This window comes from Phaseolus vulgaris, chromosome 11, assembly GCF_000499845.2.
Source record: "Phaseolus vulgaris cultivar G19833 chromosome 11, P. vulgaris v2.0, whole genome shotgun sequence".
In the NCBI taxonomy this organism is placed as follows: domain Eukaryota; kingdom Viridiplantae; phylum Streptophyta; class Magnoliopsida; order Fabales; family Fabaceae; genus Phaseolus; species Phaseolus vulgaris.
Genome location: NC_023749.2, coordinates 4,713,717 through 4,740,639, shown reverse-complemented (window position 1 = coordinate 4,740,639; position 26,923 = coordinate 4,713,717). Strand labels below are relative to the sequence as shown.

At 30.9% G+C, this 26,923-nt stretch overlaps 4 protein-coding genes across 4 annotated transcripts; 2 read left to right on the top strand and 2 right to left on the bottom strand.

The window, feature by feature from the left end:
• Positions 1-2,290: 2,290 nt before the first annotated feature.
• LOC137806923 (protein FAR1-RELATED SEQUENCE 4-like) lies at positions 2,291-4,925 on the bottom strand. The gene is made up of 3 exons (XM_068607351.1): positions 4,811-4,925; positions 3,038-3,591; positions 2,291-2,705 (listed from the first exon to the last, which is right to left on the bottom strand). Coding segments are annotated over exons 1-3 (750 nt in total). The 5' UTR covers positions 4,812-4,925; the 3' UTR covers positions 2,291-2,510.
• A 199-nt stretch (positions 4,926-5,124) lies between these two features.
• LOC137806860 (CRM-domain containing factor CFM2, chloroplastic) lies at positions 5,125-8,655 on the top strand. Its single transcript, XM_068607236.1, has 4 exons — positions 5,125-5,265; positions 5,485-5,821; positions 6,457-6,858; positions 8,167-8,655. The coding sequence occupies exons 1-4, from the start codon at positions 5,180-5,182 to the stop codon at positions 8,650-8,652; spliced, it is 1,311 nt and encodes a 436-aa protein (XP_068463337.1). The 5' UTR covers positions 5,125-5,179; the 3' UTR covers positions 8,653-8,655.
• Positions 8,656-14,973: 6,318 nt separating this feature from the next.
• Positions 14,974-19,106, top strand: LOC137806725 (fructokinase-2-like). Its single transcript, XM_068607013.1, has 5 exons — positions 14,974-15,563; positions 17,351-17,683; positions 17,898-18,014; positions 18,178-18,300; positions 18,821-19,106. The coding sequence occupies exons 1-5, from the start codon at positions 15,150-15,152 to the stop codon at positions 18,875-18,877; spliced, it is 1,044 nt and encodes a 347-aa protein (XP_068463114.1). The 5' UTR covers positions 14,974-15,149; the 3' UTR covers positions 18,878-19,106.
• Positions 19,107-19,737: 631 nt separating this feature from the next.
• Positions 19,738-23,020, bottom strand: LOC137806803 (B-box zinc finger protein 24-like). Its single transcript, XM_068607124.1, has 3 exons — positions 22,409-23,020; positions 21,437-21,739; positions 19,738-20,336 (listed from the first exon to the last, which is right to left on the bottom strand). Exons 1-3 carry the CDS (start codon positions 22,589-22,591, stop codon positions 20,097-20,099), a joined length of 726 nt encoding a protein of 241 aa, XP_068463225.1. The 5' UTR covers positions 22,592-23,020; the 3' UTR covers positions 19,738-20,096.
• Between the last annotated feature and the right edge of the window lie 3,903 nt (positions 23,021-26,923).

The window sequence follows — 26,923 nt, the reverse complement described above, 5'->3', positions numbered from 1 at the left end:
TATTTCTTTATATTCTACCCTTCTTCAACATGATATATATTTTTCGATAAAGATGAAACACCATTTTCTCACACTTCAATCTCAAACACAACACATGTAATGGAAAGATATTCATTTTCTACAAAAGTACTTTGCTTTTCATAAAGCTCAGAGATTCAAACGCAAATTATACTACAAAATTAATGGGATGAAACAGGACTTCAATATAAAATAAAATAAAAATTGACGTTAACGTTATCAAATTCTATTATTTTTCTTTTGCATTAAAGTTGTGTCACACCATGTTGAAAATCCCACAACGATTAGAGATTATGACATTTCATTACATGTTGGGTATTACAGTCACATTTTACATCAAAGTCATTTTATCATGACATAACTTCTTCATATGATTTGACAAGACACAATTTAAGGCTTATAATAATTTTTTTGGTTTATTTTATAAAGATAAAAGCAAATTGCACCATTTTGATGAAAAATCTTCAAATTTACGTAATTAGATTAAATATTTGAAGAGATAATTGTTGTTCATTTTGATTCTTCTTTATTTGAATACAACTACATTCTATGGAGAATGAATACATGTAGTTATTTTCAAAAAGCTTACTAGGAGAAATTGAAAAGTAAATAAATAACTGTTAGTTCATCATCATTATTAATTCCAATGCGTATCCTTCCTAAAATTCCAATATAATTTTCTTTACCACTTTCAAATTTTGTGGTAACATGTATATGTATCCTCATTCTATATGTTTAGAGATGAAATAAATTACACGGTAATGAATTTTTTAAGAAACTTTAACCATAAACTTTAAATATAAAGGAAACTGTGATTGTATCTCATTATAACTAATTTATTAATAATTAGTAAGAGATAATTCGTATTAGTTTTCTAAAAGATGAATAAACTAATTTTAATTTATAAAAGCATATAATTCACTTTTCTTCTATATTACTTTTTACTGAAAATAGAAATCACTTTTATTATCATTAGTTTTTTTATGTTTCGTGAATTGTTTTTTTTTTTAATGATGGAGCAATATTTTGTCTCACAATTGAATCTCTAAAGAAGTTAATGATTTCATTATATCTTTAATAAGTGATATTTTTTTATTTATTTAAGTTCAGATATATCTTGATAATCATATGAAGACAAAGCAATTTAAGTTGAATGATTTGCATTTGAATTCTTAAATAAAATTAAATGTTTAGATACCAATTATCGACTTAAGTCTAAAGTTGGTTAATTATAGAAATGATGTTTTTCAATGAAACAAGGTTGTTAGTTAATAATTTGAATAAAAATGTTATTATTTGACCAACAATATTGATGAGAATATATTTATTCAATAAGAAATTTGGTTCCTTATTTTATGATTATTTTACAAATTTTGAAGAAGATAATTGTCAATATTAATGTGTTTTGCAATGACATTCAATAGAAGTCTTAATGAGTAACTTTCAAAAGTTAGACTTTAACTTCCTTCTAGTTTTCTAGTTTTTACACATGGTCAACTTTTATGTTGTAGTTTATAGAAAATAAAAAGAAGAAAAGATTGAAAATATTTATTTTTGGATGAAGATAGAAAGACAAGCATTTCAACTAAAGACATTATATACAAAGAAATATTTGAATTTTTTTAAAACAAAAGAATATAACATTTGAACTTACCTGTCCTGTATAAATGTTGTTGTAATTATAATATGGTTATTTCTTAATTGTTTATTTTTCACAATTAACTTTTTAATTGGTTATTCAATGAAATATAGATAGATTCATGAAGTTCATGATCATTTCAAAGTTATCCATAATTTCTTTTAGTCAAACTTATACAATGGTAACTTTGTAACCAAAATTTACATTTACTTTTCATCAAAGAAAATATTTTAATTATTTATTATGCAACAATTTATTCATTATAACTAATATACAATGATTTTCTTACACATGTATTTTTTTTTTTTCAATCTCTTCCAAGCTCAACATCCTGAAATATATCAAATGATTCTGCAAATAGAACCTGAATGGTAATTCATATTACTATATCCAATTTTATGATGTGTTTTTAACTATTCATTACTTTAATTATTGTTATTAATATTATCGAAACTCAGATATGACACATAATTTCATTAATTTTTTTATATAGTATACAAACTACTTTATTAGTCCAGGGCTAAAAATAGTTGTACAAGAACATTCTTATCAAAACCAGTTTTTAAGAGAGTATATAATAACTGCAACAACAGATACAGTAAATCCATTGGTGGAATTTGGAAGGAGAAGGAATTAGCACAACATTCTGAACAGTTTCTTATATACACAGAGAGTAGATTAAAGATTATACTATTTAACATATACAAAGGAAATATCAGTAAAATGGAAGAATGAGATTCTATGATATGAGTTATTATATTGATGGTGCTGCTCCACAAGAATGGACTCAAAGGACCTATACATATTCACTCAACTACTTTCTTCTACCTTCTAAAACTATCATTTCAACCTATCACAGTTTATTCTGTTCTTCTTTGGTTTCCATCTCCCTCACACTCCCTACTATGTGCTGTATTTTCTTTGAAAGACTCTCGTTATGCTCATCAATATGCTCAAATATCAGTTCAAGATGTCTTTTATAGGTTGCAGATCGCCTTTTCTCAGTTGCCAACTGCTGAGAAAGTTCCCGAATTTTGTCATGTTCATTCTAAAAATAGCAAATAGAAAGAGGTAAGTAGTAGGATAAAAAGGATCTGAAAAAGGGTGTTGTTGAATACAACATTTAGATTCCATAACTGATCTATTAAGCACAAGTTATTGACAGAAAAGACTAACATAACATAAGCATTGTAAAAATAGCATATAGAAAGAGGTAAGTAGTAGGATAAAAAGGATCTGAAAAAGGGTGTTGTTGAATGCAACATTTACTAATCATGATCTGAATGAACTATTAAGCACAAGTTATTGACACAATAGACTAACATAACATAAGCATTATATAGACATACAGTGTTGAGTAGTGAAAGAACAGAAACTGACCGGAAATTGTTCATAAACGAAATCCCTTCTGCCTTTACCAGGAGTCAAAGGATGTGTATGTTCCTTTACAAGCTTTGTAACAACCCATTTGCCAGAACTGACTTTCCTCACCATTATCATTGCCCTGCAACCAACCCTGGTCTCAGCCCTTTGCCTCACTATCTTTTCACGCTTGTCAGGCATTCTGAAACCTTCTTTGTTGCAAACAAGAGCACGTCCAATAGCAGTTCCATCACGCCTTGATCGAGAGAGTTTACTCACACGAACGATGAATCCAACATCTGTGGCATATGCATTATAAAATGCGTGTGCTGCTGATTCTGTCTCAAACTCCTGACCCACATACGGCTCTTCAATCGCAACAACTGATACTGTGGGAATTGCAAATGGGATAGTGATCCCAGAGGAATCTTGAGGAACATTATCACCTTCATCTTGTTTGTAATTTGGTTCAACAAAACTTCCACCTTCTCTGCTGTCATCAGCAATGCTACTACTCTCACCTATACCAGCATTTGCTACTGTCTCGCAAGTACTGTCAATCTCAAACTCCACTGCAGCAACAAAAGAATCTGGTATATTATTATTTTCATTGCACAGGGATATTCTTGTTCTGCACAACACCCTATAAAATTGATGAATAGCTCATCCATTCAAGATACCAATAAAGTAAGAACAAGTCAATAAACACAATTGATAGATACCATACTATTACTAACTTGTTTTGTATGTAACAGTTGATATTTGGGAATGGCTAACAGATAGAGAAAGATTGAACACAATGTGGCTTAATAGACGAAACTCTAGAATTGAAACAAAGACAATAGAGTTCACTAATAGATAACAGCCTTTAAACAATAAGATCTTCACATTTTCTTCCACGTAAACAATGAAGGAAAAATGTGTTAAACTCAGCGTATATGACTTGTGGTTATCTTTATCTTCACAAGCATTCCAAATTGTACAAAGTTTCCACATAATCAAATCTCAAGAATGTACTAAATCACTAATGAAACTGAAAAAAAAAGTTAATCTCATCCACATGGAAATGGAGACTTCCACCCAAATGTGTGCATTTGTTCAATCAATATATTCTCCCTTTTACGTTGGATCAAAACTTGGACAAAGTGTTTGTATGTAGTGCTCTTTTCCAGTTAACCTTCACACAATTTCTCTTTTATCTCTTTCTAGTCATCAAATAGGTTTTGGAGTGTCCACAACTTATTTCACTAATACAAGTAACACATGTCATGTCTTTATCAAGGAACAGCATCATAAGCATCTAAATTCTAAGATCTTTATCTAAGTTTGTCCTGATTAAAATCACAAGGGAGAAATGATGTTTTATATATCTCATTGGCTTTTCCTTTCCAATTAACCACTTATATCAGACAAAAAAACCGAGCTTTAACGGGAATTTCCTCGTCTCTAGCCAGAATTTCTAAGCACAAATGTTCAAATGAAGTCCAAAACCTTTTAAAGGTACAGGAGTAAAAAACAGAGTCACGTATCAGGAGAGTGGAGAAAATCAACGAACGACAACAACGTCAAGATTCAATTTTATTTTGTTTACTGCACACCCTTTGAAATTCTTTGTAGAAACACAGAAAAAAAAATGTAAGTGTCTTCCAATTCTTTCAATCACGCAGTTATTCCCCCAAACCACAAGGAAGCAAAACCCTAAAATTTCAGCTGAATCAAGATCCTCAACAGAACTTAGACATCCGAAATAAATAAATAAAAAATGAAAAAAGAAAAAGAAAAAAAACTCACTGAAATTTGGATTGTGGCAGAAACGGTGTGTGATGCCGCTAATTATTTTTAATCCTCTGTTCCGTGCTACAGAGAGAACAGCAGAACACAGAGGAAATGGTTTAGGTAAGGCAAAGCATATATGGACCCCGAACGCCCTCCTTACGTGTCAATACCTCATTGGGTACTGTCTCGTGAAAAAAAGTCAACTTTTAAATTGACCCAACGGTTGCTTGCCACGTATCACATGAAATGGATACGGGCCCGTAAGATTAGCACCCGGACTCTAACCCCTACGATCCAATACGGAAAGTGCACCAGAAGAACAACAACAACTGCAACATAACGTAACACTGCAAAATAGAAGATTCTTCTTCTTCTTCTTCGACAATGTCAACTTCGTTGTTCCGCACCATAAGGAGAGCATCCTCTGCTCTCAGATTCTCGTACGCCACCTCGTTTTCGGTCTCTCCCAGGTTCTCTCTCATCCTTCTCACTGTCACATTTTATTTAGTTATCTGCTAAGTCACTGCCCAAAACCAATTGCAATGTTATATGGACAATATATTAGAAGCACATAGCACGGGTCGTTTCGATTTTCTTGTTTGTGGTTCTGGGTTGTTGAAAGTTGAGGGCTTTGAATTGGCATGTGCTTTGTGAAGGTACTATTATATTTTAATTTCATTGTGTTCTAGGTCAGTTGGGAGGAGCAAGATGTGTGTGTGTTCTCCTTTGAGCCATTGTGTTTCGCTAGGAGAGCAAGGTTATTGGTGGGGTTTAAGAAATTTGAGCCATGGCAGAGTGAACCTTGTGATAACGGGAGGGAAGACCAAGTTTGAGACTCATGAGGTTGAGCCTCCTAAGAAAGACAAGTGGAAGACCAAGAAGAGATTGAAGATGCAGAGGAAGAGAGAGAAGGAGAAGAGGAAAGCGGCCAACAGGAAAGACCCTCGTCGACTTGGTGTCAAAGGGAAGAAGAAGAAGCAGAGATTTGAAAGTGCAGACGAGAGAATTAAGTACAAGATTGAGAACGTAAGCTATGATTGGGATTCCTCTTCCTCTTTTTTTTTATTTGTTTCTCATCGATGCCAACCCTTGTGCAGCATACTGCTTCATTTGTATGGTTCTAATGGTGTTTATTTGCTTTTTGCTGGTATGTATGGGTCTTAAATAATCAAATTTCCCACTTTTAGACCAGTTGGATTGAAATAGAGCCAGAGGTTCATTATGTCCGGTTATATATGTTTCTATTTGATGGGGAAGCAAGAATCAACATAATTTGTTACAAGATCTTCTTTTCGTTGTACTTCTTGATCTTAGATGCTAATATGCTATATGCATAATTTTTATAAAAATAGAAAATGTCTCTATTGTACTGCTGGTTGTTGTCCATTTTGAAGAGCTTGGCTGTAGCAGTTATGGACTTGAGGCATATTTGATTGAATTTTACTCATGATAGGTGGTGCCGGGTTTTTTGTCACTTTAGTTGGTCTGATAGATCTCCTATTTATGTTCTACATTGTTCTAACAGAGATTTTGTGTATATGTAGTGTTTTAATGATGAGACTAGGAAATTGTTCATCAACAATAACAAAAAACTTGAAATGCTTATTATCTTATACATTTCTTTCTACTAAACTTTTGCATGAATATGGTTTTAATCTCAGGCCAGAGTTAAGGAAGCATTGCTCATTGAAAGGCTCAAAAGATATGAAGTTCCTAAACTTCAGGGTCCTGTTGTGAAGCCTGATAGCTTGACGGGGGAGGAAAGGTTTTATTTGAAGAAAATGGCTCAGAAGAGATCTAATTATCTACAAATTGGCAGAAGAGGATTGTTTGGAGGGGTTGTGCTCAATATGCATATGCATTGGAAGAAACATGAGACTGTTAAGGTCATATGCAAGCCTTGTAAGCCTGGTCAAATACACGAGTATGTGCAAGAACTTACCAGAAAGAGCGGCGGTATTCCACTTCAAATAATTGGAGATGACACTGCAATATTTTATCGTGGAAAGAACTACGAACAGCCTGATATTATGTCACCAATTGATACACTGTCCAAGAAAAAGGTGTGTTTCTGTGCTTCACTAAAAAGGAAAAGAAAATATTTGAAATTATCATTGTTATAGTTTTTGTTCATAGTTTAAAAGCATTGGAAATGAAAATTGTTTCGATAATTTACCTGCAATCTCCGTTGCAGAAAAGGTTTATATCATGCAACTCTCTTTTAAAATCTGGTCTAAGTAGAAAAAGGATATTTTCGCTATTCCTTCCTAACAGTGATCGAAACCAGCATTGTGTATTTTCATCATAGGATCCAAATCTTCTAAAATAAGGGGAGTGCACTTACGATTAGTGATTAGAAAATTAATGTTTGAGAATTGTGATAAAATAAAAAACATGCTAACAACTTTTGAAGTTAATGTCACATGGAAACTGTTGCATTGTCATACTTTCTAATATTTTAGTTAGCTATTAAGCTTTAATCAAACATAGTTGTTTTCCGAGATCATTTCCCCCGTTTTGTTCATCTGTTTTTTAATTTTAAATCTGCATGCATCACTTTCTGTTTCGAATAAGGGCCCTTTATACCATAGAAATAGTAAATCTTTGTGTACATTCAACTTGACTAAAGAGTTTCTGATCTAATTGTTTTATCTTCTTATTTCCATTCAGTAATATATCCCATCATAGGTCATTCATTCTGCATGTTTTTCTGCATCTGCTTGTAAATAAATGCATGATTGGTAATGCAAAGCTGGGAAATCAAGCAATGGACAATAAATAAGTAGGAGGCTAATAGGAGAGTGTTCCAAGGAGTGCCAAGCTATTAGTGGGACAATGCAGTGTGAAAATATTATGGTTAAAGGCTAAGCAAATAAGGAGCTGAACTTGCTAGTACAGTGTTTAAATACGTAGCATTTGGCCTATGGGATAGAGTTTCTTATGCATGAGTTTTGTGTATCATAATATAGTGATCTCTAGTCTGCATTTTGAAGTAGTATGTTCATGGACGGTTGAAAACTCATGCTTTCACTAACGAATTTTATGCTGAAATTGAGACATTTGCAGCTGTCGTTTCAATTCTCGATGACAAATTTGAATTTATAAGCAATGTGGAAATCTGTAGTTGGTTGATATTTTATACTAACTTCGCATTTTTTCTGTTGCTTGGAGAAAAATATTGTGCAGTTTGGTGTGTTTTTCTTGCAGTTTCTGTAAAGATCCACTATTTCTTATTGTAGCTCCCTCTTGGTTGAGTGACATTTCATTATTTCAGATGGAACTAATTTTCAGATTAAGTGTTTTTTTTGTTGACATATGAGTTTGTTATTGGTTTAACTCCTACCTTAATCAAATCACTTTTTTTCCTGCAGGCACTTGAAAAATCTAAGTATGAGCAATCACTTGACTCGGTGAGGCGCTTCATTGCTATTGCTGAGAAAGAACTAGAGCTATATTACAGACACGTTGCACTTTATGGTGATCCAAACAACCGAAATCCCTTATCAGTACTGGACAGTCCAGATGGAAACTCCAAGGAAAAAGGGAATCATGGAATTCAAGATAAAAAATTCCCTCACTTGAACAGTGATTATTTTTCAGCTACTCTTTCAGAGACTAAAGCAGATTCCACCGAAATGGAGCTGTCAGAAGCAGAAGATAGTTTTGAAGATGAAAGCCTGTCAATGAATGAATCAGATTCTGAAGAGAACAGCATGTCTGGTTCCAATGGTGATCAAGAAAAGGAGGTGTATTTTACTAAATTGCGATATGAAAGTGTAAGCTCGACCACTGGTTCTTCATCAATGGCTAAACGTAGCCACTATTATAATAATAATAATAAAAATCAATGTATATAACAAGTTCCATTCACTAGAGATTACACATATATTGTTAACAGTTAGTTACCTTGAGTAAATCAACATGCACATAGAAATATACCTTGCAAGAATCTGAAAAATAGGTAATTTGTTGAGTGTTCAAAAATAGTTTTGATGTGGTGGACACAGTTGCATGGCTACACGTGTGTGCATGCTGGTGTTGATAACAGGGTAAGACACTTTTTCATGGACATAGTTCACACAGTACTTCAAAGTTGACAATCAAAAACATTGTGCTCGCATAATGTTGTTTCCACTTACCAAGAGGGTAAAGCATTTAAACACTGTGATATGATATCAGTGTCTGAAATTAAGTCATTGGAACGTGAGATAAGTTTCAAATCTGAATTATTTACTGTCCCTGGTCTTAGTGTTCATCATGAGGACATGGACCTCTAATGGCTACTTATGGATGTTTTGATTGAAGCTACCACTAATGATTTTTTGACACATTGATTCAAAAATGCAACAGCATTTCTGATTTTCACTGTTATTGAATGCTAGTTACATTTACCAAAACAATTTGTCCATTTCATGATTGATTATTTGTGATGCCATCTGACTCACCTCCCAATGCTGCTGCCTCCTTGTAATAATGTTTGTCTTTTTACAATAAAATTAATATTAAATTATTGAATTTGTTTAAATTAATCACAACTATACAGTGCTAAATTAGAACACTTATTTAAATATTATAAAGTATAGGAATTATTTTTCTTACACTGGAAGTATGTTTGGTTTAAGAAAAACAAATGTTAAAGAATATTATAATTTCATAATTCAATACTCATTTACTTATTCATATGACTTTAGCAATAAATACTATAGAGGTAAATTTTTCATGGATAAATATATATAACAAAACACTTGTATATTATATCACCTCTCAAGATCAAAACCAGTGCAATTCATCAATGACATTATTCTTCCACGACAGCACAATGGATTTTAGCAATGTTCCAAATTTAACTTCAGTAAGGTGTGCACTAACATCTTACTCCATCGAACAATTTAAGAACAATGAAGCAAATCCTTTCTAAACAACTAATTTAATTAAGTTACCTCATTAATTTTAGTTTGATGTTGGTTATGACCCCACAAACAAGTTCATCAAACATTTTCTCTTAATGTCTATAAAGCTCTATGCTTCACAATTTAGAGTTTCCAACTTATTTTCTTAAAGGTAAGTTAGTTTCTCAAACCTCAATTTTCCTTTTGTCTCAAGGTTGTGTTTGGTTTGCGGAGAAGATTTGAGAGGAAAGTGTAAAGAAGGGTTGTTTGGACTAAGGTATACTAGAGTGGATTCGTGAGGAAAATTTATTGAAATTTGTGAGTGATATGATGGTTATGAGAAGATTTTTAATTTTTTTTAAATGTGTAAAATGTAATTTTACAAATTTATCCTTATCTTTAAAAATATTTGAATAACAAAATAGGAGATTTTTTTATAAAGTTAATTAAATATTTGATGTAAAAAATATTTATTTTTATTAAATAATTTTTTATTATAAATACATTAAAAAAACATTTTCATCAAATCAAATTAATTTTTAATTTATTATTATTATTGATATTATTATTTAATAAATTTATTTTAATTATTATTAAACATGTAATTTATTTTTAGGGTTTAGGGTTTAGTTTTATTATTGTTGTAATATATATATATATATATATATATAATGTTATTTTATATATATAAAGTTAAGAGTAATTTTGACTTTTTAGTAATGTTATTTGAACAATAGTAATGTTATTTAAACTTTTTGTTGATTTCGTTGCTTTTTTTCACTGCACACCGAATATTGTTTTTTCTCTTCTCTCGCAACTAATCGCTTTTCTTTCCTAACAATTACGCAGATACAAACATATATTTTATTTTCTTTAAAAGAAATTACAAATTTGAAAAAGTAATTTGAATTTCAACACCATAAAAGCTCTTAATTTGTCGGGACGGAACTTCTCTTATAGTCACAACATCAAATCCTTAATATTTAGTCTTTTCGATTATCGATATTCTCGGTTCTTTTGATAAGAGTATCTACAATATCACTTCAATACTCAAGTTAATTGAGAGTTTGAGTGTGTAGAGTATTATGGGTTCAATTTTCATTACGTTTGACTCTATGAGATTTCGTTTATTTATAACCACACATTTAGGTTTCATGGTGTACAAAAGTGTATGGATATGGTTCAATGGAGCTCAATTATCTCTTAATAATGATTTGTGCATTATTATCTCGTAATGATTGCTAAATGATGTTGTTAATCGCTTTGTCAGTTACAATACGAGACAGACTAGGAGACCGAACAGTCACGTAATAACGTTAATCAGATATTCGACCTCCCATTAGTACACTAATCAACCAACATTTTAAAATAAGTTGAATTTGAGTATAAACCTTTTTTCTTCAACCACTCTAACATGCATGAGTTCCAATTTTGGGGGAAATGGAAATTGGAAAGGGAAGAAATGAGATGACCTTACCCATAGCAAAGCCTTTAGATTAATTTTCCACACAATTCTTGAGCTAGCTTGTAGGTTGAAGTTTTCTCAAAATAATAGAAGAGGATTTGACTGCAATGTTTTAGTCATTATAAAAAAAAGTTGAAGATGAAGGAATGGATAAATGAAAGAGTTTTTGTTTTCTCTGAACACTTACCCTTCTTCCCTCAAACACTCCTGTCACTTACTTCCCACACCCCTTTGCAATAGCCCACTAATCAAAAGTTCTAACTCAAGCAAAACACATACACTACCTTAAACATATACTTGGTTAAATTAAAGATTAAGCATAAATTAAATGCGTTCAACACTTCTAAATTTAATTATATGATTACTAATAGCACCAAGAACGGTTCCTTATAAAGATGATTGTGCAGGTTATTTAGTAAAAAAGGAAGCTAACAATACATAAAAATAACATGCTTATTATTATTAATAAAACAAAAGATTTATACACAAACAAGGGTGTTTTAATAGTTTTATAAATATTGTTCTATAATTTCTTAATAAGTTATTTTTCCTAATTTTTTTTATAAAACTTTACAATAAATTATAAAAAATCTTAAAATGGTAGAACGTTTGCATTAGGGTTCACCTTATAATTTAGTTGAATGATGATAATGCAACTTTCCTTGAAAGACACGTTTGTTAATTTGTTCCACTGTCAAATTCCAATAGGGTTCCACTTAACTGTAACCTCTTCAGATTCAGATCTTCCAACACTTTATGTTCCAATATCAAATTAATTTTTTTATGATGTTTCATTAAATAAGCCAAATCAATATACAATATATTTTAAAAAATATAATTAAATAAACTATAATAATTTATTTAAAATTTAGTTTACATGATTCTTTGGTCAATATAGAAATACTCAGCATTTATGTTAATAAAGTTTAATATATGTAAAAAAATTATTTAAATGATAAACTTCATTGAGAGATACCCTTTTAAAACTATATATATCCACGTTCATGAGAATAATTTATGACAATCACAAAATAAATAAAAATATATGATTAAGATTAAATTTCTTAAAATATTTTTATTATAAATTTAAAAAATTCACCTAAAACATCATATCTATAACTGTTAGATGATAGTGGAGATAATGATCATGGAGACAAGACAATAAACCTAATTATATTATGTAATAATGAGTTTAACTATTATTATGAGTATTGTGGTTTTTTTATTATAATTATCACTATTAATATAAAGAGTGATTAAAACTAAATCAATAAAAAATTGATCAAAATGATTTTTTCTTTAAAACTTTTTAATTTACCTTTTTCTCAACAAAACAATTTTGTTTAGATTTCAAACTAAAATATTATACATTTAAAATTATTTATGTAGGTTGTAATTATACAGTAAATTTTAATTATAAAATTGTGTAATTTAATTATAAATTTCAAATTGTAAATATAACAATATAATTATATATAAAAATAACAATTTTATAATAATAAAATCGCAAAAAAATTGAAACCAAACTGTAAAATAATATTAGTGTGATTTGGTTTAAATTTTACACTAAATTAAAACTGAACCGAATGAAATAAAACTGCATTTTACTTTTTTACTTAGTTCAAATCACATTCTAATAAAAGTCAAAATTGATAATCATTATATTAGTAGTGATAATAATCATGATAATAGAAAATATACGTGGTTTACAATTATCATAACATTATATAATTTAACTTCTATTGGTAATCTTTTTAGAAATTTAACAATTTTAAAATTTAAATTGTTGGTTGCATCCTGCAGTTTTTTTTTATGTATATCAATGTTTACATCTATCTATATTCAACAGAATTTATCAGCAATTTTTAGTTATTAAAAAGAACTTAATTAAATTTTAAGTTTTTTTATAAATTTGAATATTTTTAATTAAATTTTTATTTATTGAGTACTATTTTTTTTTAACTGTTATTTAATTTTTCTAATATCTGAGTGCGTAATTCTTCTTCCATGGTCATCTTACTAACTTCTTTAAAATGAAGGTTTTGTAATATAAAAAAATATTATGATTAATGTAAAAAGACAACTAATTTTTATAGTTTATTAAAAACATATTAAATAATAAGGTACTTTCGTAATTATATACATTAATGGGTACTGATAATGATCCTTTAATTATACTTTTAATGATTATATTTTGATGTTTTAATTTATTTATGTTTTACTTGTTATTATTATTATTATTATTAAATAATTGGTGAGATATTACCATTCTTTACTTAGGTTCCAAGTTTAATTATAATATATTTATTTATTAAATGTTGTATATATTAAAAAGGAACGAATAAAGTTTTATTTTATTTTGAGGGAAAGAAACGAATAAAGGTTTTTTAGTGTGAGAAAGGAATAAAATTATAGTACTAGATTAATGATATATTTTTTATAATAATGTTGATGATTCATTTTAAGAAGAATAATGTAATAGCTGCTTAAAGTGAAAAAGGTTTAGTTAAGAAATCACATGTGTGATAGATTAAATATAAATCCAATAAAGTAAAGTAGCATACCTAATATGCCATCACGTTTTTTTTTGGTACACAATTCTTTTCATTTACTCAACATGATGTGCTTAAATCTCTTAAAAAAAATTATTCAAAATTTAAAAATATTCACCTAAAAAACAAAATATAAATATTCATGTCAATAAATGTTACAGTTACTGGCAACGAAAATTATAGTAGTGATAAGTGTAATAATGAGCTTAATTATTTTATTATTATATTGCTGTTGTTTTTCCTACAATAATCTATTATAACCACTGTTATTAATATTAAAAGTGTTTAAAATTGAACTAATCCAAAAGTTGATAAGATAATTAAAATGATTTTTCTTAGGTTTTTTAATTTATTTTTTCACCAAACAAATTTATTTAGATTTCAAAATAAAATTTAGATTTGTATAATTTCAACAAAAATATGATATTTATATATAATATTATTCAATTCGATTTTAAATTATATAGATTTCAATTATTAAGTCCAGCAAAAAATAACCACGGTTTTATTTTATTTAAAAAAAATAAAAAAACCTGAAGTACTAATATTATTTTATTTTTGCGTACAAACTTATTGTGTTGATAAATATTTTTTGTATGTGAAATTTCAATTGAAGTAAGTGTATGTCATTTAAACATTTATGTATATTTTAAATATTCATAATCGATAAATATTAAAAAAATCAGCTGAATTATTAAAACAATTTTATTAAATACAGATTCAATTTTAGTTTAATTGTGAAATTTTTTGTTTAGTTATTATACATGTAACACATACACTTACACGGACACGGAGATACATAAAATCTCTAAAATGTAGGACACGTGGACACAAATTTATATATTATATAATTATGAATTATATAAATTGACAAAAAAATATGTGCACAAGTATGTTTCAGATTAATTTTTGAGCCGAAATATATTTTTCATAATTGGTTCACAGAAATTTGTTTTTTATTTTTATAACTATAATAACAATTTATAAAATAAAATTTAATTTTTAAAAAAATTAATATATTTTTTCTTTTTAAAATTATATTAAAACCGTATTCAAATTATAAAAAATGATATGAATATGAAATACTGACACGCCATTTAAGAGGAGCGTATGAAATTCGTATATATAAACTTCTCCCTCCTTTCTACATTCACCTTATAATTAAAAAAATAAATATTAAAATATAATATTTTATTAGAAAAACAGATGTAAAGTGAATGTATTTTTTAAACTTGAAAAGAATATTTATCCTAACTTTTCCGATTTAAAAACAGTGTTGTATGTTGTTGTTTATTATGACCAAAATTTGAAGATTAAGGAAAGGATTGACGGATTTACTTATCTTAATTCTTGTTTTCTTCACTATATAAACTCTACAAAATTAGTATCCAAACTCACTCTATCATCTTCAACCTCCAATTCAAATCAAAATTCCATACTCAGAAGCCATGGCCTCCACCAATGCTCTTCCTCCCACCGGCACCGGCCTCGTCGTCAGCTTCGGCGAGATGCTCATCGACTTCGTCCCCACCGTCTCCGGCGTCTCCCTCGCCGAGGCCCCGGGTTTCCTCAAGGCTCCCGGCGGCGCCCCCGCCAACGTCGCCATCGCCGTCGCGAGACTCGGCGGCAAGGCGGCTTTCGTTGGCAAGCTCGGCGACGACGAGTTCGGCCACATGCTCGCCGCAATCCTCAAGGAGAACGACGTGAGATCCGACGGGATCAACTTCGACCAGGGCGCGCGCACTGCGCTCGCGTTCGTGACCCTACGCGCCGACGGAGAGCGTGAGTTCATGTTCTACAGAAACCCCAGCGCCGACATGCTCCTCACGCCCGAAGATCTCAATCTTGAACTCATCAGATCTGTTAGTAAAATCTCTCTCTCTCTCTTTTTCTTCTTCTCTCTTTTGCGAGCGCGGTGTCTGTGAAGCACGCGCGTGTGGGAATGTGGGCTTTAAGGTAATGGATTTTGCCGAGTCAGCTCGTGGGGTCCACAGTGGATCTAGTATACCCGAATAACGCAGCAGGTTATTTTTAAATAAATTAAAAATAAAAATAAAAACCCTTTTTCTCTTTTTCTAATTTGCAATCATATCAGATCGCAAAAACTGGTGCAGTCACGTGACGTGTCTCACGTGTTTTTTCTATTTTGGATGAAACTTTTACGGAGGTGGATAATGCGGATTGGGACCACTTATCTACTGTTTCTTTTCTTCAAACAAACTCAACATTACCTTTTTTTTTTTTTTTTTTTTTTTTTATATAAACGTGAAGTGTTCACATTTTTTTTTTCTGATAACTAATCCCTATAAAAGATTCGATTCATCACTTTGTAGTAAATTTTTTCTTTTTTAGTTATTTTTTCATTAAAATACTATATTTTGAAACTTTACTAAGTCATTTTTTCTCAAACTCTAGCAGAAACAGTTACCTTGAGGACAAAGCTGTTCTTTTTTTATCGATTTAAAAGTTTAAAATAAATAAAAAATGTAATCTTTCTTTCTGTTATTTTAGTTTAAAGTTGACATATTTGTTTACTACACGTACTTGTTAATACTTTGACCCGTTGTGCTTTTGAAAAATTAATCATAATATATTTAGCAAAAAAAGATAATTTTGAATTTTAACTGAGTCTCGAGTTCTATTTAAATTATTAACATAAATTACACTTTCCATTTTTAAACTTTAATGTTTTCAAGAAATTGATTACAAATTAATCTTCGGAGCATGCAATGACTATAATTCTACTAATAATCAAATCTTTCATTTTATTTGTTTTTTATGGATATCTATAACTATTTCTATTCACGCGCTAGATCGAGAGTGGGAGTGGTAAGGAAGCTCTTTCTGTTGTCCTTTGCCTTGAGACAATTAATTGTGTTTGTCTCAACAGTATGGGGCATGCATATGCCCCTCTAACTGTGTTCTCACGGTTCAGTTGACTCTGCCAGAACTTTTAAAAGTTAAATTTTTTTTTTTAAATTAATGAAAATATTGAAGATGCTGAGAGAATAAATTAATGTTGTCATAAAACATTCAATGAATGAATTATATATGACGTGGGAAAGTGATTTTGATGAGTGTATCGAGAGCTTTTGTTTTCAAACGATTTTAGAAGGAGCCAACAACAAGTAGTTTTGTTGTTTTATTTCTTATTGTTCTTCATTGTTGTTATCATTTTATCATACTGTGTTGCATTATTTGTTTGTTGTTCCCTTGTGACCAAAATATCAGGGTTTATTTTATATAAAATAAAATTGAATATGGAGGAGGATGATAGAGACCCTCTAGGGTTTGCAGGCAAGGGTATCATAATGGGAGACATTTCACTATTTGTTTATTTGTTGTTTTGTTATGAGTTGCAGATGAAGAGCCTTGTTTACATTTTACAGCCTTGCAAACATGTTTATAATTAAAAAAATAATAATAATTTGCCGGCCTTTTGCCATGAAGGTACGGCGATGAATTCATGAACAGAGTACTATTTTTTGTTTTCAATTAATGTGGTTGAAATCTTGAAGTACAAGAACAACCAGATCGAAATTTACTCTTGGCAGTGTAGTTGCATAAATGTTTTGCATTGGGTGTAGATGTATGTATTCTGTTTTATTTTCTTGGGGAGTGATTGAATGTGAAGTTGATTTGTGAGCAGGCAAAGGTATTTCATTATGGATCGATAAGTTTGATCGTGGAGCCATGCAGATCAGCACACCTGAAGGCAATGGAAGTTGCGAGGGAAGCAGGGTGTCTGCTTTCTTACGATCCAAACCTGCGGCTACCCTTGTGGCCATCACCTGAGGAAGCGCGTCAGCAAATACTCAGCATATGGGAGAAGGCTGATTTGATAAAGGTGAGTGATGTGGAACTGGAATTCCTAACCGGAAGTGACAAAATTGATGATGAATCTGCTCTCTCACTGTGGCACCCCAATTTGAAGTTGCTCCTTGTCACTCTTGGGGAACATGGTTCTAGGTACTACACCAAGGTAAGAAAAAAACACCCTACTCAATCAAGTTATACTAAAAAGATGTAGTGTCTTTATTTTCACCAAAGGGGTGGAAATTGCTATTCTCTCTAGGATCATATGGGTTTCATCTTTATGATATTTACATTTCAAAAAGTTATGTTCTGCAAAGTATGTTAATGCTGACTACCCTTTTTCTATTTGTAATAATTGTTCTCCTTTCTGCACAAACCAGAATTTCCATGGATCAGTGGACGCTTTTCATGTCAACACAGTTGATACAACTGGCGCAGGCGATTCCTTTGTTGGTGCTCTATTATGCAAGATTGTCGATGATCAATCCATACTTGAAGTGAGTGCTGACTAAATAAACCTTCAAATTAGCTGCTTCATGCAAAGTTTGGAAAATTAATTCATCGTTATGCATTTTCAACTGTATTGTTACTGATTTTGTAATCTTTAGTCAGGATCATTTTGAAGTCATTGATTTATTTCCATAATCTGGTTAACTGCAGGATGAAGCAAGGTTAAGGGAAGTACTCAAGTTTGCAAATGCGTGTGGGGCCATTACAACTACTAAAAAGGGAGCAATTCCCGCTCTTCCCACAGAGGCTGATGCCCTCAACCTGATCAAAGAGGCATAGAAATTTCGTGCTATTATCTTTTGGTTTTCTTTATATATATCTCTCTTCATCTTTTCACTTTTCTGCTGAAGTTTCTTGCTATCAACTTAAGATGGATTTTGATCCTTGGTTTTCTATGTTTTATTTCCCCCCTCGTTCTGCATTAACAGTAATATCATATGATTTGGGGTTTTTTGCAAATGAAAATTTGACTCCTTGTCATCTTGGCCAACAATGGCTTTTTCTTCGGGACTTGAATTGGTTTGTCTTTATTGCAAAAAAGATTGCATTATTATGTAGTCTTAGTTTGTACAAATCAAATCGAGTATAGAATAATGAACCAAAGTTTTGGGTAATCAATTAGTTCAATCAGTTTAGTAGTGTAGTTGAAACAATCTGTCTGGTTTACTACAGTGGCCAGATTAATCGGATTAAATATATGTTTTTTACATTACTTTCCAAATATTTTAAACAAAATGTCTTTTATCAATAAGCAAGAATGTTAACAAAAATGGATATATTTTTTTATTGACAGAAAAACGTAAAGGAGGATGTGCGTGAAGCCTTGAAAACCAGGTGTCTTATTCTGTGATCATTTTCAAACAATTGATTTGTGGTTTAAAGTAAAGCAATCCAGCCAACCCTCTGTAAAATTAAGATAAAAAGTGGAGAGCTTCTGTCACAATGTAACAAGGGCCCTACCCTCAAAACTACAATTTACAATTTTTTAAATTATTATAACTTTTCATACATTTATCAGTATGTACTATATAAAAAATACAAAAAATGACAGTTATAAATGTTAATATATATTCAAACAACTTCATACTTGCACATTTCTTATTATCATTTTAAGATATATAAAAGCGTATATGAAACGTGCTGGCTATAATTCAGTTTATAATATATGTTTGAAAGGCTAAATTTCGTACACACATACTTAATGTGTCGAATATTGGACACAAGCAATGGGTATATTATTTCAAAAATGGAAAGACAACCTTTTTTTCTTTATTAGAGATGTCTCTAATTATCAAAAAAGAAAGGTCTTTAGCCTTTTGAAGAGACAAGATCTAAGTGTTTGACGAAATTACTAAGAGACAAAAGGTCCAAGTGCTTGATAAAGTTGTTAAATCTTTGTAGAATTGCATAACAAAGGATTTTGATTTGAAGTAACCAGAATGTTCTTTTCATTTTCAGTATTTAAGATTTCATGATACGTGATTCACGGACATATTGATCCAAACATTGAAGCATATATTTTTGCAGTCTCTAACCGAGGTTCATGTTATTTTTAAGTCAACCCTATCAGTTTTTCACCCTTTTTTCAACATAAAGTTTCTGGTAAGAAATCTTGATAATGATTTATTTTTCCTCATTTGTATTCTTGTAGAAAATGGTCAAAAGATTACCTAATGAAGTGTTCAATATATTAAACTAAAGCTTGTCATCTAACAAAAGACATAAAGTTGGATTTTGCCTGTCATATATACAAGTAATATCGCTTCCAAAATTGGTAACACAAATATACGTATGAAATTAATCAGCCCAAAGACCAAGGACCTAAGATTTAATCTATGCTATTTTCTAAAAATAAAACCATTCCAAGCTCCTAAAATGAGATATTTATCATCTCCACACAACTAGTCAACATACTTCATTACTCACTTTCCTAGGAGAACTATGCATATACAACTCATCAATCTGCAAAGCTTCAGCTAGATAATGCATATTGAAGAGTTCATTAACATCTCCATCTAGTATGCATATACAATTCATCAATCAGGAAATTGTTTACATGACCATGTGCTCTAGCCTAGATCAGGAACAGTGAAGTGTTCCTCATCATCTTCATCCAGGGCTTCAATCCTAGGCTTTTTGTAAGACATGAAGGATTTAGAAGCTTTCTGTGAGGTAACATTGCTAGTATGTGTCACTGGAAGCTGGGGAACTTCAGCAGCGGCTAAAGGTTCCTCAGGGAACTGTTCACCAAAAAGACCTACATCTGCTAGCCATTCAAGCTCTCCAAACTCCAGGGACTGCTTCTGAGCCTGAAAAATATGAATCAGTTCCAAACATTATAACAATACACAAGGGTAACAATGTAATTAAATGATGTCAACTCCTTACCATAACCCTCAACACAGTTTATGGTGCAAATATGACACAACATATTGTTTAAAGAAAGTCAGATAAACAAGAATCAAGAGCTCGAATGTACTACATAGAAGCCAATCTACCTTCTAATTAATAAGTTAAAAGAACTAGCCTCTTCCTTGATGAATCATTTTTAGATATAGAATGCAGTGTTTGATCATGTGCAAAACTCATAAACCTTAATCTCTCAATTCGTAAACAATTTAAAAATAACTGCTTTGGTCAGTCTTCATCCTTCACACACCAACAAACAAAAGTTTGTGTGCATATTTTTTGTGACTTGCATTCCAACACTCACAAAACTGCACTCACAAAACTGCATGAAGGACTTCAAGAATGTTGATCAACAAAAACAAGTCATTACATAGGTTAGTACTGCATTCATGCACTCTATAAATAATTTTTAATTGTATTTTATCTGTAAAAATGTCGACTTCCAATTCCTCTGGATATGTCTTGACTCAGTCAAGTTCACCTTGTACTATAAAATTCTGCATGAAGAAAGTCCAGAGGTGGTGAATTGGCTTAATCGCATTGGAAAGGAACAATGGACTGGAGCATGTTGGAGATACATGGAAACCATTCTTGCCAAGCCAATCAATTAAGTACTAATGGGGATGCAAAATCTTCCAATATTTCCATTAGTCCAAACAACCTAAAAATCTCAACCGTGTTTATACAGATATTCCCACCAAGGCCATGGATGAGGCATAGGCAAAGGCCAGATTTCACCATGTTTGTAATTTATACCTATAACAGAGTGGAGAAGTTTTGTAACCCACAAGAGGGACAACTTGAAGGAAAATTTAAGGTGAGGCCAGATTTTATGGTAACATGTTGTGTGATGATTGGCTACTGTATGCTATTTCAAAATGGATATTGGAGGCAACAAAACAAAATGGTCCCTCTAAATCATACTAGATTCTTACATCAAAATCACTCTAATTTCTTAGCTAATGTATGCAACTAAAATAGAGAAACAAATCTGCCTTACTTTGTCTGGTGACTCAAAGTCTGTTAATTCCAACAAGTCATCAACTGCCCAAGAGGATGTGCAGCTAGGCACTTGCTGAGAAGGAACTTTCACAGGAACTTCTTGTGCATTTGGATTAGATGGTTCCACATGATGACCTTTTTCATTGCCTTTGGTGCAAGTAGAACCCAAAGCCACCCGAATACCAGTAGCAAGAAAGCGCTGGTGGTTTGCAGAAAGGCTACCAGCTACATGAATTGGCTCGTCACAGTCTTTACAGAAGAGTGCTCTATCCTCAACACAAAATATGAAAGCTGCCTTGTCCTACAGTTACATTACATACATCACAAAGTTAACAAAGTCATCCATGTTCAACACAGGTTTCAACTCTTATACTCTACTTACAACAGAGGTCATAACAATACATAAGGATTATTCTCTACCATAAATAGTCAAAGATGAATAAGGTTTTGGTAGAACGATACATGATTATAGCATCTCTAACCTCTTCCTTGCATAAGCTTACATCAAAGGTATCAGACCATTATACTGACCAGTTAGCTCTTTTCATAAATTTAGTGCTTTAAATAACCAGAAACTTGTGGCTTTAACAATCATAAAGAAATACCATAGGATTAAGACAGTAAATTTTAAATATAAGGTTTATGGAATCAGATTTTACAATCCTTGCGAGGAAATGCTATGAAGTTTTCTTAAACACCCTCTGCCGGAATAAATTCTTGTGTGCCATGGGAGCAATTGACACAATTAAAAGCACAATCATGCATGCCAAACAGATTCAATTTATTAGAATTAAATCTGGTCTTCTTTGTTATATAGATCTCTTTATTTGATACTTAAACAGCAGCCAAGGTTATTACTACACTCCAAGATATCCCGGTTGATTCTCATATGAAACAAACACACACCAAAATTCTTGGCAAAATCAAACAAAATCCATCCATCCAAGTATAACGATTTGTGAAGGAGTACCTGACATATGTCACATCTGGGAAGCTTGTTTGATAAACATTGAAGGAGAAGCCTCTGATGCTTGCTTGCAAGCTTGTTTGCAGCATGCACTTCAACGTCACATTTGGCACACAACACTGCCTCATCTGCGCAACAAATCACTGTTGCCGGGGCTTTCTCACACACATCACACTGAATTTTCATGTTCTTACCAGCAGTGTCTCTTCTCTCACTTTCTTTGGAAAATGGGGTTCAGAAAAACACCATGCCAATATCAATATCCACACAAAACAGGAGAACCTCTACTACAGCCACTACCCTATAAGACAAAACCTTCCTATTGTAATGTGAACAGCTTTAGCTGTTCTAAGCCGAGAATATGAGCAAAAGGTTAGATCAAGTTGAATATGAACAGAAAAAGGGGAGCGAAAACAAAAGATAGCATTCAAAGTGACAGTGCTAAGTAATTAATGCAGAGAGAAAATAGTTTGGCCATGGAAAAGGAAGTGGCTGGAGGAGGGTACAGTTGGTGAAAGGGTGATGCGAAGATGGAGATTTCATGAGATCTTACCTTTGAGAATAATGAAGAGTGGGGTCACTTTGCCATGCGTGTGGCTGTGGAAGTACCACATCGAACGCGTGAAGTTGGAGTTTTAGATATTCTTATGTGTGGTCCTTGTCCTACATTGCTGACTGTGACTTACATGTTCTAAAAAAATGAACAAAGGGAATGCATCTAAATTCTAATTAATACAAATTACTTTTTCATAATCAAATTTTGCTCAGATTTTCATAATAATGACAAAAAAATGACGTGGTTATACCTCAAATTGAAGGTGTATAAATTAAACAAAGGGTGTGTACTTAGTAATAAAGACTAACCCTATTGATGTTGTTGTTTCGATGAAACCAAAGTCACTTTTATTTCAGAAAATGTTCACACAAAAAGAAAAATGACAGATACCACACACAAAAGAAAAAATGGTAGTAATAAAGCAACGTAATAGATAAATAAGAATAAAATAGATGGTGATAGTTAGAGTTTTTTAAGCTTATCCACTCAAGTATACAAATTAAAAAATACATTTTTAAATTTTATGTTATAAATGATTTTTATCAATATAATAAAATATATTTATTTTGACATCAATTCAGAGAGATAATATAATTAGGATCAATCATTACATTCGAGGTATTATCTACTTTGAAAGTTGGTGTTTCGTCACAAATTTATTATTAAAAAACACTTCAATGATTTAAAAAAGAAATATGTATTTAAATTGTTATTGTTTTCAACTCCTCCTGATATTATATTAGACGTATCGAAACAATATTCAATATTAAAAGATATAACATGTATGTGTTTTTCGTAAAAAAAATAGTTGAATTTTCCATCAATAATTATCTATAGAATAAGGTTCATTTGATCTTTATGCAATAACTATTGGCATAGGTTATGAATCAAAACATGATAGGAGAAGAGAGGTAGATGAACTCAATTTTTTTTTACAACTCAAATGCTCTATTTTTATTTATTTTATTTTTTATGGTAAAAAAATTATGAAGTTTTTTTAATAAAAGAAAACTAATTTCTTAATTACAAAACCCTAGCAAGCATATACATGTTCTTCTAATTGTCACTGACAAAAATAGATCTTCTATGCTAAAGTGCACATTATTTTGATTTACGTGTGGATTATGATGGCAAATTCATGGAACTCTACTCATAATCATGTGAAAAATGGTACGGAAGTCATGGATGTAAATGTGCAAGATCCTCCTAGGAGCTATGGTGATCTTGAAGGTGCATGATGTGTATGGAAGTAGGGAGGTTCGGCCAGCCCTATGGTAAGTGATGAAGATGAAAATTAGATCCTAGAAACTAGGTAGAAGCAAAGTATGGCACAATGTTGGCAGCATAACTTTACTCTCATTAATCTTGCAAGATACAAGAGATGGTTTCTCCTTTTATAGCCAAGGAGGCCGTAAATTCTAAGCTAATTACACATGAAATGTGAGCAAAATGAAATGAAAATGAGAAGGCACATGGCACATGGACCACATGGCCGGTCATGTGTGCTAAGGTTCTAGAATGTGCACAAAATCTAGGGTAAATCACATATAAGACAAGTTTGTGCTTTCTAACACTACACTAATTACTAAGTCACCTCTAATGGGCCTCCATGTAACATGTATAAGGCCTTCTCTTTTCCATCCGTGGCTTCATCCATTTGGGCGTGAGTGTGCTTAGCCATTGACCTTGTAATAGGGCCTAGACGGTCTAGCCCTCCTCCTAGACGCTCCATGTGTAGCATTCCCTCATCATGTCCTAGACGCTCCTTTCTTGAGTCTAGACGCTCATCACGGTCTAGTCTTGGGTTTTGGCTTCCATGGTGAGGTGTGCTTGGCCCTCCTCCATCACATAAGATAATTAAAAATATATAATTTATTTAAATATCATTCTCGTGTGAGAATTTACAATATAAGATAATATAAGATAGTATAATTTTCTACATTAGTAATACATTTCAATAAATTTTTAAAATATTTTTATATTAGATTGTTAATTAATTAGTGGAATTTAATTTAAACTCAATCTCGTTGATATTTGTCCTATATATTAAAATTTTGTCATATTTTTGTTTATGTCAAAATATCTTAATTTATTCCTTTCTCATGTAAAATCATTAAAATTTTATTACATTAATTTTAATAAATATTCAATCTTTAAAAATTAAGAAGTTAAAATTAATATACAAGACCCAGAATAATATACAAACTATCAATAAAAAATGTATATGAAAATATGTAAATACAAACCTTTTATATTATATTATTTTTATCAAATACTTTGAAAATGTGATTTATTATATATTAGTAATTAAATAAGGTAGTTTATACCTTCAACTTATAATCCTTTTAGCAGTTCCATTTATGATCGTTGTATTTCTTCCCCACCTCCACATATTTCGACCTACATCCCATAAATATAAAATATTTATTTTGCATTGTACAAATTTTTAATTTTTAATTTCCACATTTCATAATATGTAAGTATTTTTTTTTCAAAAAATTATTATATAATTTAAAAATTATTTTTTACTTCTAAATTATATAATCTAAAACTCATTAAGATTGTAAAATCTAGAAAAAATAAATAAATTTTGAATTGTACAATTTAAAAGATTTTTTCTAGAAAAAATAATTTTAAAATTTTACAATATTCCAAAATCATTTCATAAAGAAAAAAATGACTTCTAAACATTACACTCTAAAAACTTTTTTAAGATAAAAATTACTTTAAAATTTGTAATTAATAAGCCAAAAGTAATTTCCAAATGGTACAATCCAAAAATAAATTAGATTATATAATAAAAAAGACATTTTTAACTTTTGAATTTCACAATTTAAAAAAAAAACAAAATGAGAATTTATTATTTAAGGGCTACAAGAAGAAGATATGAAGGTATGTTTGACAAAAATCCTCTAGCAGTTTCTTCTTGCACTTTTACATTTTTCTTCCTGCACCCTAATGTTATGCAAAGATCATATTGTTTCTATTATTTTTAAAAACTCCAAAATGCAGTTAAACTGTACTTATTTTTTTACATTCCAGATAGATTAAGGAATCTAGAAAAATTTCGGATTGACACTTCCAGTAAACTTTTGGATCCACTAATCCGTAATTCAAAATATACATTTTACATTTAGAAATCCATCATTAAAAAAAAAACATTCCGGATCCACTAATCCATAACAGAAATATGTATTTTGGATTCAGAAATTCATAATTAAAAAAAAAACATTCCGATTCACCAATAACAAAATTAGGCTTACGAATTCAGCAATCCAGAAATCAACAATTTATACAAAATTTGCTTATGGAATACTCCTCATCCAAAAAACACAGTTTAATCAATTCCAGATTCATGAATCCATAATACATTACCGGATCCCGATATCCGGTAACCCCGAAATCTCCATAACCACCATGCTCCTAAAAAAATGTAACTCTTACCTCTACAACCCAAACAATACTTCGAGAACGTAGTGTACTCTCCCACCTTGCTCTGAACAACTACAAAGACCCTCAACTAGCGGTTGATATTCAATGATGAAGATGAACAGTGATAAAGAAGTCAACACGGTGTCCCTTTTCAAATTATATGTCAAGGTTAATTTTGGGATATTTAAAATTGTGGTGGTGCAGGAAGAAGTAACCAAATCCTCTTAAAGTAGAATATAAGGCCCAAATAGTTTTTGTGTTCTATTTTTGGTCCTCAGATCCTTCACAATAACCACTGCTAGGCCCATTCCTAATATTGACGACAAAAATTATGTAGTATTGATAATATTTTTATAATATATTTTTATTATTTATTTAAAAAATGTTATAAAATATCTCAACTTAAATTTTATATATTTTTTTATTTTAGTATATATTTTTATATTAAAAACTGACTTTAAGTTTAACTTAACTTTATAAAAATAACTTTTTAAAATAAATATACATCCATATGAAATATTTTTATCTAA

What these genes read in the sequence shown, in the direction of transcription:
- LOC137806923 (XM_068607351.1), bottom strand. An exon ending in TCGTTTATGAACAATTTCCG is followed by an intron (nt 2,706 to 3,037) that starts GTCAGTTTCTGT and finishes TGCTATTTTTAG; the next exon opens with AATGAACATGACAAAATTCG.
- LOC137806860 (XM_068607236.1), top strand. Translation starts at nt 5,180, where the DNA reads ATGTCAACTTCGTTGTTCCGCACCATAAGGAGAGCATCCTCTGCTCTC. An exon ending in TTAAGTACAAGATTGAGAAC is followed by an intron (nt 5,822 to 6,456) that starts GTAAGCTATGAT and finishes TTTTAATCTCAG; the next exon opens with GCCAGAGTTAAGGAAGCATT. An exon ending in ATACACTGTCCAAGAAAAAG is followed by an intron (nt 6,859 to 8,166) that starts GTGTGTTTCTGT and finishes TTTTTCCTGCAG; the next exon opens with GCACTTGAAAAATCTAAGTA.
- LOC137806725 (XM_068607013.1), top strand. Translation starts at nt 15,150, where the DNA reads ATGGCCTCCACCAATGCTCTTCCTCCCACCGGCACCGGCCTCGTCGTC. An exon ending in GTTCTAGGTACTACACCAAG is followed by an intron (nt 17,684 to 17,897) that starts GTAAGAAAAAAA and finishes TGCACAAACCAG; the next exon opens with AATTTCCATGGATCAGTGGA. An exon ending in CCCTCAACCTGATCAAAGAG is followed by an intron (nt 18,301 to 18,820) that starts GCATAGAAATTT and finishes TTTTATTGACAG; the next exon opens with AAAAACGTAAAGGAGGATGT.
- LOC137806803 (XM_068607124.1), bottom strand. Translation starts at nt 22,591, where the DNA reads ATGAAAATTCAGTGTGATGTGTGTGAGAAAGCCCCGGCAACAGTGATT. An exon ending in CCAGATGTGACATATGTCAG is followed by an intron (nt 21,740 to 22,408) that starts GTACTCCTTCAC and finishes ATGTAACTGTAG; the next exon opens with GACAAGGCAGCTTTCATATT. An exon ending in ACTTTGAGTCACCAGACAAA is followed by an intron (nt 20,337 to 21,436) that starts GTAAGGCAGATT and finishes CATATTTTTCAG; the next exon opens with GCTCAGAAGCAGTCCCTGGA.